The 11,324-nt window shown below is 41.6% G+C and overlaps 2 protein-coding genes across 2 annotated transcripts; both read left to right on the top strand.

Annotated features, from left to right (window-relative positions):
• The first annotated feature begins 9 nt into the window (after positions 1-9).
• Positions 10-3,190, top strand: cenpn (centromere protein N). The gene is made up of 10 exons (XM_058088543.1): positions 10-496; positions 748-793; positions 886-945; positions 1,013-1,086; positions 1,159-1,332; positions 1,408-1,509; positions 1,590-1,644; positions 1,755-1,864; positions 2,261-2,384; positions 2,744-3,190. Exons 1-10 carry the CDS (start codon positions 326-328, stop codon positions 2,863-2,865), a joined length of 1,038 nt encoding a protein of 345 aa, XP_057944526.1. The 5' UTR covers positions 10-325; the 3' UTR covers positions 2,866-3,190.
• A 380-nt stretch (positions 3,191-3,570) lies between these two features.
• On the top strand, positions 3,571-9,970 carry atmin (ATM interactor). Its single transcript, XM_058088539.1, has 4 exons — positions 3,571-3,899; positions 6,559-6,684; positions 7,080-7,279; positions 7,364-9,970. Exons 1-4 carry the CDS (start codon positions 3,666-3,668, stop codon positions 9,096-9,098), a joined length of 2,295 nt encoding a protein of 764 aa, XP_057944522.1. The 5' UTR covers positions 3,571-3,665; the 3' UTR covers positions 9,099-9,970.
• The last annotated feature ends 1,354 nt before the right edge of the window (positions 9,971-11,324 follow it).

Below are 11,324 nucleotides of genomic sequence, written 5' to 3'. Positions count from 1 at the left end.
TGTGTAATTATTGTTTTGTTTTACTTTCTTTTATTGATTCATGATTCAGTTGTGTCGTGATGTTTTTAACTTATTATTTTATTTATTATTACAGCAGTGGTTTACTCACTACTACTCCAATACAACAGGGGGCGCCAAACCAAACTAGTCATATATTTTGGGCGTTTTTGATTGGTTCGTTTGTTTGCTGCGAAAGGGCGGTTTGTTTGGAGAAGAGGACGCTCTTGTTTTAGCTATCCCCACTTGATAGAGTCAACAATTGTGTTTAAGTCAATTTTAGGTACCCAGTCGTAGGCGTTGCATGTCGAATATCGGTTTATGAATAATGGAAGACCCGATGAAATACTTGTTGCGTCGCCTCATTCGGCGGATACCGGCTCAACTTCTCAAACCAACGTTGGAGAAGTGGGGTCGCATGACAATGGCTCAAAAACAAACCATCGATTTTACTCAATCGAAATTAACGATAACGGACACACTTCTCGCCTTTTCTGAGGTACGTGGCGCTGTTTTTCTGACTGTATCTTCACCCTTTTCACAACTTGGTAGGGAAATGGTTGGACAATTAAACTTGACGCAGAGTTAAGTATAATCACGCTCGCCATATTACATGAGTGGCTTCCCCCACACGCTGTGTAAAATAGTACACCCATCCTTAAACATGGCATAGCTAATGCTGATTACATAGCTTGCGATGTTGTTGGTCACTTTCTCTTTAACTTTACAGCATCTATCCCTCCCTTTCAGGAAAATGGATGGACGATTAAACATATCGTAGAGTTAGAGATGATATGTAAGTCATTTTTATGTTCACATCGTTTGTTTACCTTTAATTCAGTGCCCCTCGTAATGTATATTGTACATTCTGTTACTTTCTTCTCTCAGATGTCATTGATAATCCAAACCAGGGTTTGTGGCACGCATTCCAGCTGATGCATCCTGAAGGTATTTTAAGAATATACATTGTTATTTTCCATATACTGTATTGTATTCACATGTTTGTGATTTCTAGCTGATGCTCAAGCTGTGGAGTTGCTGCAGTTCAAGGAACAATTTAAATCCCACCTCGGTGAACTCGTAAAAAACGTATGTATTTTTTTTGCAAATCTGAGTGTATGTAGATTTCTCAGTTTGATACAGTCTTCTTTGACATTCAAGGTGTCTGTCAAGATAAAGAAGAACACTGATGACGCTGTATGGATCCGCATTGCATGGGGTGACAGCTTCTCTCGGCCCAACAACTTAAAGCCAACATATGTTGTTCACTACCTCTGTACAAGTTATGTATTTGTGACCAGACTGACGTCCAAGCAAAAGCCCCTTTTGTCCCAGGTGATACATTGCTTTGGTGTCACATTAGCATGAGTTTCTGTTTTTCTTGTCTAAAGAGCCCCCTCTCCCTTCAAGGCTTTAATCATAGCCACCAGGCATCAGGCTATGAAGGATGCTCACCTCAGTGGACCGAAACTTACGGCAATTCGGGACCTGCTGATGCAGCAATATGAACAGGTAAGACCATATCATTAGATGATTTAAAACAGTGTGGATAATAACATAACATCATATGTACTTCTGCATTTCTTGTCAAGGTGTTTCCAACCAAGTACCCCAGCCCTCTTACCAGTACAGGTCGGACAGTCTCACGTATGTGTCTTTTTATCTCAACTGAAGTTCCACCACTGCTTGTGTGTATTTGCACACTTAAAACCACATCTGTGTGCAGTTTTAATATACTACTTACTTTATATTCACAGACCCCAACATAGAGCGAGAACAAGCTGAGGCTGAAGTGAACAGACTTCAAATGGCCCGTGAAGCGTTTGGTGGCGGCCAGTTACCACAGCTACAATCTGTAGTTTACAAGGTACTGAAAATCCTTCTTGTATTTGGAAATATAATAAACCGTACCTCTGTTTTGTTTTGCTTGGATTTGTTTGCGTTTAGAAACAAAATCAATTTCAGGGTCAAATTCTTGCCATAATTCAGGGCTTCTCAATTAGTGAAGCGTGCTCCCCCTGGGAAGGGCTACACATTTTTTGTACTTATAAACACTATTAACTGCCACACAAGTGTAAATAGGAGATAATCATTTTTAAAAATCAGGTCCCACTGCATGTTAGGTTTGGATACGCTGCATAGAAAGTGGATGGATGGAATGTCTGACTGTCCTAACTAAGTTAGCAAAGCAAAATGAATGTGTCCCTCAACTGCCATTGTTGTTGTGATATGTTTATTGTGGCATTTGTTGGCTTGTCCTCAGCTGGAGACAAAGTTCAGAGACCCGACCAACAAGACAATGACTGAGCAAGAGAGACCCTTCAAGTGTATGGTCAAATTTGCAAGCACCAACATATTGGAGTCACTCAGGCACTGTGCTTCTTCAGGTAAGAGCACTTTTTGTTTGCCACATACAGAAATAATGTGTTTATACATTTAATTTGCAATGCAACATAGTGTGACTGTAGCTGTTTTTTTGTTTCAGTTCTCAAAAAAACAAACATTGACTATTGTCAGACAGTTCATTAAGTAATGTCAAAGATTTCACCACAAGAGGGCGCTTTCCTGCTGGTTTCCAGATTCTCTTCCCACATTGATATCTGCTTTCATTTTATTCGACCCAAAGCTTCTTTTACCTGCCCCTGAAGCTGTCTTCTACTTCTACGCCGCTTCCACAAAAAAATATGTATGTCTAGAAGTAAAAACATTTGAATCAATACAGCGTCTGCATTTTAATGTCTTACAGGAATCGCTTCCACCCCAGTTACACTTTTGCTGTCGTCCATTCCCCGAAAAGGAAGAAATTATTTTGTCATCACAGACAATGCCCAGGGACCCTCTTCACAACCCGACCAGCCACCCAACTAACCTGTTACAGGACCATGAATATTACAATATAACCTGGGTTTTTTTGTACTGTTGATGGTTATCTTTTAAAACTCAGTAAGCACTATGATCCATGATTTATGGTGTTTCACGGGTAAGTAGAGTCAAATGTTGATAGTTGAATATTTTTTTGTGTGTATATATTTTAAGACAATTACATTAAACTCTATTACATGTCCAAATTGTATGTAAGAAATTCAATGTATGCTTTTTAAATCTGTAAATAATTGTGATTGTCGACTCATTACTGTAATTCTCAAAGTGAAGGAATTTGATATCTTTGTGGGAGATAAAGAACATCCATTCATTTTTTGTGCCACTTATCCTCACTAGGGTCATGTAAGCTGGAGCCTATCCTGATCGACAGTGAATCGCAGATCACATATACACACAAAACCATTCACATGCTCATTCATACCTATGGACTAAATTACTTTCCATATTGTGACATAAAAGTGACATTTTTCTGTAAAACCCTTCATAAAGTAATTGGGATAAAATGCAAAGAAGTCTGGTGGTTTCACAAAAATAGTTTTTTGAAGAATAAAGTATTTTGTATTTAATTATAAAGCAAAACATGGAGTCGCACGCAAACTAATCAACGCATTGTTCAATTGTGTTTTATTACTTTGAAAACCGGAAATGTGGGTGCTTTTACTGTGGTAGCGACGTTCGTGACGCTTTCTTTCCTCTCATTGGGCGAACAGGCTGTCAATGAAACGTAAGAAAGGTTATGTCAGCCGTCGTCGCGTTGATCCAGGAGTGACTGTCAACACACAAACATGGCTGCCTCTTCGGCTGAAGACAATGCGAGAACCAGAGATAACGCACCTAAATACAGCCCGTGGGGTTACCAGGAGTCTGTGTCGCAGTCTCGTGAAATCATTAAACCGTCCATACTGGAGCTAACCAAAGAAGTGAGGACGAACATCCTCTGCACGGTTGAAGGATGTGGCAAGATCCTCCCCAACACACCTGCATTGAACATGCATCTTGTGAAGTCGCACAGAGTGAAGGTAAATCACTAGAACGTTATTTGGTTCTCAACATGAACAGAACTCATGCATGCTAAGTTAGCTAACTTAGCTATGTATTGTGAAACGTCGCACTGTTAAAAACGCAAGCCATCCGTATTAACTTCACAGTACAGCTAAAACATGATACTGCTAATTATAGTTTTGGTATAGACAAGTGCCGTGCTGTCGTTTGAGTCATCATTAGAAAGTTTCTTCAGATAAGTGGCTTAACTTAAGTTAGCTATGAGGCCATGTGCCGCTTGGTTGACGCGGTTGCTAAATGAAAACGTGGTTCCTGCTGTGTTCGACCATTGATAGTCTGATTCCACTCAGTCCTCATTCACAAGCTGTTATTCGGTGTTCATTGTACAAGCAGTGAGAGCTGTTATTCGGCGACCACTGTGGGGGCAGTGAAAACTGCGACCCACGACCAGGGTTTTTCGTGGGAGGCTGTGATTCATCTGTGTCCAGCATGAATGAGGTTCTTTGCATGCAAAGGTTGACTCTTGTTCTGTAACAGGCTTGGGCGCTGGGAATTGTAATGAGAAGGCCATTGGTGTGTGTTTTTATTTATTTATTTTGTTTTGCTTTAAGGCAATATTAAGGGCCACTGTCAAATATACAGTATATATTCTTTAATTTCTTGTTGTAATGTACCCAGAAGTGCTTTATGACCATCAAACCTGAGAAAAATATGTCCATGCTGCCTCCAATTTTGTAAGAGGAGACACTGTCATTTGTGAAGTTCCGGGTTTTATTCATTCATTCTTTCATTTTCTACCGCTTATCCTCACGAGGGTCGCTGGGGTGCTGGAGCTTATCCCAGCTGTCTTCGGGCGAGAGGCGGAGTACTGGTCGCCAGCCAATCACAGGGCACATATAGACAAACAACCATTCACACTCACATTCATACCTATGGACAATTTGGAGTCGCCAATTACCTTAACATGAATGTTTTTGGTATGTGGGAGGAAAATGGAGTACCCATGCTCGCACGGGGAGAACATGCAAAGTCCACACAAAGATGACCGAGAGTGGAATCGAACTCCGGTCTCCTAAATGTGTGGCCTGCGCACTAACCACTCATTCGTTGTGCAGCCCATTTCGGGTTTTATGATAAACAGTGTATATGCCCACCATTTCAGAGGAGAGTAACATAAAAGAAGAGGGTGCGGTAGAAAGCTATCAGGCTTCGCTGCACATTTCACATTTTCTAATAAAACCTGGAGCTCTGTCTTACAGTTTCGAGAACTGTAAAGCCTGTATTATCCTCCTGCAGCAACATTCCCTACATTTAACCAAGGATCAGGGGTGTCTCAATCCAATGTTTATATCGGAAATTGGTCCAATATCAGGGAAAAAAAATAAGATTATCCGGTTAAAACGGCCTGCATCTAAATTCTCAGATGTCAGAACTCCAATGTAAGCAATCAGACTCCGCTCCAGCACTCCAACCTACATGATTGCAACAACAGTGTGTCGTAACAGTCAGAAAGACATTACAGCGGAGTGCAAGAGCTGCCATGCACAAGGCCCCCGTGGTGACACAGCACCAGGGGAGTTCAACCCGTCCCACCACATAAAACAGCAAGGGTCCTTGTTTTCAATGTGAGAAGGTGAACTTTTCCTCATACTGTATAGTATTGGAATTGTAAAAGTTGTATTGAGACACCCTTTCCTAACTTAATAGTCTGTTAACATGTCTCATACTGTATTTGATATGACAGAACATGTGAAAATTAGCCGCTTTTGTCTTTTACACAGAACGCTGCAAAGACACACTGTGTACTTTCACACAGTAACACTGTGTCCTGCATTCGAGAGCTCTGATGACACTTGAGAGTAAAACTGATGGAAATGGAAGCCTTCTGTGTCAGTTCCTGCAATCTTTGGCTTTGACAGCAAAAGGATCATATTTGTACATGTTAAGAGTTGCATAAAATACTTCCAAACAGTACAGTGTTCTCTTGTGCTATCACAGTTCACCTTTAGCAGATTCACTTTTTTGCTATATTATACCAAATTGGGACAAGGATCAAGCGTTTTATTTATAATGCAGAGATGTGGCAGTTCTGTCAGATGTGGTAATTACTCTATGTTCTCTGGTGAACAGGATGACAGAGCACTTTAGATGCTCCTATTACTCACTCTGTATGCATCCTTTGCATTATTCATGGGTGTCCAACAGAGTGAATGGTATCAGTTTTGATTCTAAGCAGCTGAACATTCCACCGCACGATTGCACAGCTGCAAATTACATATACCTAAATACATATCCCTTGCTTATTATGACTTCATATTAACCATATGATTATGTCCATTGCCTTCATAATATTTTTTAAGATGTTGATTTCATCATGATAAACTAGAGTCACTTCTCCCTCTGTCGGAGTAGACAGAGGTGACCTTGACCACATTTTGTCTGCAGCAGTAATAGTGTTTTGCCACCTGAAGGCTTGCCTGCCAATACAGGCTTTTTCTTCTGTCATGATGAAAAAGTTGATCATTTGTGGCTTGTTCTGGTGTGTCGTATAAAATGAGGACATAAGAGACTGGTGGTCACGTGTTAGTTCTCTTAACGACATGCTATTAGTTAGTCTCATGCAAGAAATTACTCAAAACTAAATGCAGCTCCTATTTGGCCTCTGTCTCCTGCCAGGATGGTATTGTCAACCCCACAGTCAGAAAGGACATGAAGACCTCCAAAAAGCTTTATTGCTGCCCCATTAAAGGCTGTCCCAGAGGGCCTGGAAGGCCCTTCTCCCAATTCTCCCTGGTGAAACAAGTAAGTAAATCTAAATGTGTGCATGAATGAAGGTGTTTTAATTGGTGGTAGCAAATCTGTGTGTGCAAATGCAATATCACATCCATAGTTAATGTGCATGTAGGTGTTATTTGTGCCTTGTTTTTGCCTTGCTGTGTCCAAAAAATATATTACACCTTCCCTGAAATAGTAGTTCATTGTTACAAAACGGACTGCAGATCCATGAAAACAGGGAAACTGTGTAATCCTCCCACTCATGATATCCAGTATGAATCAAATTCCATTGCATAAAATTGCATTTAAAAAAATGACATCTTTTGTCTTGTACAATCGCCAGATAACTAAATCAGATATTTAGCCTAAGCACGTTATCGAGTCAATTTCCTTAGCAATGATTTTGTTCACTGTTTTCCCAGCATTTTATGAAGATGCATGCAGAGAAGAAACACAAATGCCCGAAGTGCAGCAATGGCTACAGCACTGAGTGTGACCTCAAGAGGCATATTGAAGACTGTGGGAAGACTTACCAGTGTACGTGTGGCTGTCCCTATGCCAGCCGTGCTGCACTACTATCACACATCTTTCGGACAGGACATGAGATTCCAACTGAGCACAGGTATGTATTTTCTTTGTTGTTTTATTCGAAAGGAAATATGAAGTGATTTTAACACTGATCTGTCTATACATTTTTTCATTTTAGAATTCCACCAGTAAAAAAGCGTAAGATGGAGAAGCTCTCAAGTTCTGAAAAAGTGAAGACTAGTGACTCTGTGATTATGCCTTCTTCTCATGCACGATCAGAGGATACATCACCATCTGACATCATTATTCAAAGTCCAGACTTGGCCTGCCAGATGTCTAATGGCAACACAATCCTCCAGAAACCACTTTTGCCCAAACCCAACATGGCTTTAGTCAGTGTTCCTGTGATGCAGCTGGCCCACTTGCCTGTCCTTCTCCCGTCTACAGAGAGCGGCGCGCTAAGGTCTGTAGTGCTGGCAGTCAACAACCAAGGTTCTGTTAGTACTCTTCACCTCCTGCCACAGGCCTTGGGTGCTGTAGTACCCCAGCTGGATGCTAAGAGTTTTTGTTTTCAGGACAGCATGCCTACTTCTCGCTCTGGCCTGGGGCCCATCAGCACAGGGGTGCAGGTCAGGCTTGACAGTCCAGTCACACAGGACTCAGGAAGAGGAAGCAGCACATCTACAAACATTCAAACAGACAAGTCGTGCCTGGCAAAGATGCCCACAGGGGTCACAGAGGGAATTGGCTTGTGTTCTGTGGGTGAGCCCGCGGTATCCTCTTGTTCCCAGACAGACATTAGCGTTAGTGCCCAAATCCTTCTGCCAGTTAGTGTTCAAACCCAGACATTCTACACCCGGGGAAAAGCCACCTCAACTATTGGGGCTCAGACAGAGAGTCAATTGTTAAACCAAACTACTTGCTCCTCTTCAACTGTGCCACCATGTAGAACCAGGCAGACCCAGACCCACTTCACCCTGCCGCAATCTGAGGAGAAAGTTCAGGATCAGGCCGTCATGTGCTCTGACCTTTTCAGCGGAGACTCACTCAGTGTCTCCACCCAGACCACACTGCACGCACATGACCCTCTGACGGCCACAGGAGGCAGTTTATACGAGGACACAAAGGCAACAGGAGGCATGTGTTTCGGTGTGCAGACAGACATGCTGAACCCAAATAATGTTGCAGACAACCAAACCCAAACCATGATCTTGTTAAATGACCTGGAAAACATTCTCTCTGGCCACCAAGTGCTGACCGACGCCACCGCAGGTTGCGGGTCAAGTTTGGCCTCTGTTCAGGAGCAGCACAGCACCATGGACTTTGACTTTGAAGAGTTTCTCAGTTCCGTGCACATTCAGACACAGACAGAGGAGAGCCACCTTGGAGGGCTGAACGACGACACGCCACTTGAGTCTTTGGACATCCAGACCCAGACAGATTTCTTCCTGATGGATGATATGGACCAAAGTGAGGCATCAAATCGAACCCAAACCAGTGACTTGGAGCTGTTCGACACTCAAACTCAGACGGACCTCAACTTCCTTCTGAGCACTGGAAGTCATCTTCCCCTGAGCAGCATCCTCCGCCATTCAAGCTTTTCTATGAGCACAGAGTCTTCTGACACCGAAACACAGACAGATTTGCCTTCGTTTGTTCCTTGCCTACCTGCTCATTCCCCCGTCACTCACGGGGAACAGGTGAGGCTTTTAAACAGCACAGAGACACAGACCAGCCAGGTGGAGGGCCTCGGACACCTCTTCCTGACAAGCAACGAAACACAAACGGTCATGGATGACTTTTTGTCTGCTGACTTGGCGTGGAACATGGATTCCCATTTCAGCTCAGTAGAAACGCAAACATGTGAGGAGCTTTTTGCTCTCTTTCAGCACCCTGACAAGCCCAACAGCTGAGGTTATTTTAACAAAGCTACCTGATGTCCATGGCCACCTGTGTTTGCCTCTTTCTATTGTTGGAATGAGTAAAGGCTGTGCTCCAGCGGAGAAGCCATGAAGTTAAAAGAAGTCGGTGAATATGTCTTTCAACCATTCCACTTGGGACACCTTGTCCAGAGCATTTCCAGGTTTGTTTCCTGAAGGCTTAGCGCACTTTATTAGCTCGATGTGAGGGAGGTTTCAGCTCAGACAGTTTACATATTTATTTGCACATATATGTAAGGTAATGTGTCTTGTCTGAAATGCTACTTTGTTTGTCCTGCGTGTCTTCTTTTTTGGTCTTTGCTAGTACTGTGTACTGAAATATGTTACATTTGCAGTTAATACTAATGCATATACACATATACTGCATGAAAATAGCTCTCAACCTTATTGTTACCACTCGTGCAGTTGCTTTACGTGTGTTTTTAAAATGTGCATGAAGCCTTCAATTTGTCCGCTAAGCATCTTAATGGCTGCTTTGAATTTAAAGGCAAGCACAGAAGTTGCCAGCACAGAGCTGCACTAGTGAGACTTTCTGGATGAAGCCTGAACAAGGAGGTTGCTGTAAAAAAAAAAACTGTTACACGAAAACAGTAAATGTTTGTTGTCTTTGGTTGTAGCACACCTTTTGACTGATTTTTGATTGAAAGGGAGATGGGGATTCTGAAGGCTGTGCTGTTCTTGTGGCTGATTTATTCATTAGCTTGGTGTAAGTGTATATGCTGGCAATGAGCCTGAGTCATGTTACCACACAGAATTGCAGCTGATTAGCATTTACCTGCCATTTTGACAAACGTTAGTGCATGTCATTTTTTGACTAAAGCTAATGAATGAATCATTTAACTCTGTTCAGTCTCCTGAAGGGGGCTCAAAACCGTGGCACAGCAAGCAAAACCTACATTTGCAGCTTTTACTTAAACAACCCTCATGACTACAAACCAGTGTTTATTGAACATTTGTCATTCAAAGGACGTTAATTAAAATGCTACAAATGCCTGAAACTTATATCATCACAAACATGTTCAAAAATGTCAAGTATCTTTCACGAAACAAGGATCTAGTGGATGGATCCCGCTTCAAAGTCCATGTGAGACTGGTGTTCTTTAAAACATTGGATAGCACTGCAGTAACACTAAAAAGTGTGTTCATATGAAAAAATGGATGAGTAAAAATTCTGATCATAGCACGTATAGTGGACATTACACTCTTATTTGATGTTGAATCGCTGTCACTTTATTTTCATAAGTTTGACAGAAAAACCACTGTCTTTGTGACACACTTTGGCATGACACATGGAGCTGACTTGTGGTTGACTGTGATCTATTAGTCAAAAAGATAATGTTATATTCTGTACCGTTGTCAGCAATAGTTTATCGATGAGATATTACATTACGTTAACTTTCACTGCTAAGACAGCCACGCCTTTTTTAATGCCATGATAAACCCACATTCCGTTTGAGATGCTGCTACCACTACCTACAAGGCACTTTCTCACTGACATAGTGTGCGTTAAGACTTATCGCCTATCATATTTACTATATAAAAGTGACTATGAGGTGCTATTACATGTCTACAAGGCTCTAATAGTGTTAACCATTTTTAGAAGGTCAGGTTTTTTGTGCTCTTAACTACAAAAATATTCAATTCATTAATATTGAATCTCACTTTGAGGAATTCACTTATTGCTGCCAGATGTGGAACCAATTAACCGTGAGAAACAAGGGAAAACTAACTGCAAATCATTGTAGTCTGTGCGTCATGCTCCTCGAAGTGACTTCAATCGCAGTACCCCTTTCAGGAGACAGATAAATATGTTTACTACATTATGTTCCTAATGTCTGAAGTCATTGGAAACCTGTTGTGTTGGTTATTCGTTACTGTGTTGCACCGCATTACCTCAATTTGCTGACACACCCTAGGCAAGTCATGTTCTACTTTGGAACAGAGAGTTTGTAATGGTGAAAATTGAAATGATCCATTTTGAGTTGTTGGTGCCTTAACCCAAGTTTTGTGTTTTGCTTATTATGCTTAACAAAAATGATCACAATAGTATTTGCATTGTATTTTTTAACATGGCATATTCCAAAAGCTGTAGTTTCCATCGTGTAGTGTTATAAAAACCATGCCATCTCTATACAATGGCCTACACTTACAAGCTAAAGAGCACCATGTTTTTTCTTCACTACATTACAGCATTGCAAC

The sequence above is a fragment of the Doryrhamphus excisus genome, chromosome 12, assembly GCF_030265055.1.
Source record: "Doryrhamphus excisus isolate RoL2022-K1 chromosome 12, RoL_Dexc_1.0, whole genome shotgun sequence".
Classification (NCBI taxonomy): Eukaryota; Metazoa; Chordata; class Actinopteri; order Syngnathiformes; family Syngnathidae; genus Doryrhamphus; species Doryrhamphus excisus.
This window is presented reverse-complemented; position numbering and strand designations above follow the sequence as displayed.

What these genes read in the sequence shown, in the direction of transcription:
- cenpn (XM_058088543.1), top strand. Translation starts at nt 326, where the DNA reads ATGGAAGACCCGATGAAATACTTGTTGCGTCGCCTCATTCGGCGGATA. An exon ending in CGTAGAGTTAGAGATGATAT is followed by an intron (nt 794 to 885) that starts GTAAGTCATTTT and finishes TTCTTCTCTCAG; the next exon opens with ATGTCATTGATAATCCAAAC. An exon ending in TACAATCTGTAGTTTACAAG is followed by an intron (nt 1,865 to 2,260) that starts GTACTGAAAATC and finishes GCTTGTCCTCAG; the next exon opens with CTGGAGACAAAGTTCAGAGA.
- atmin (XM_058088539.1), top strand. Translation starts at nt 3,666, where the DNA reads ATGGCTGCCTCTTCGGCTGAAGACAATGCGAGAACCAGAGATAACGCA. An exon ending in AATTCTCCCTGGTGAAACAA is followed by an intron (nt 6,685 to 7,079) that starts GTAAGTAAATCT and finishes CTGTTTTCCCAG; the next exon opens with CATTTTATGAAGATGCATGC. An exon ending in GAGATTCCAACTGAGCACAG is followed by an intron (nt 7,280 to 7,363) that starts GTATGTATTTTC and finishes TTTTCATTTTAG; the next exon opens with AATTCCACCAGTAAAAAAGC.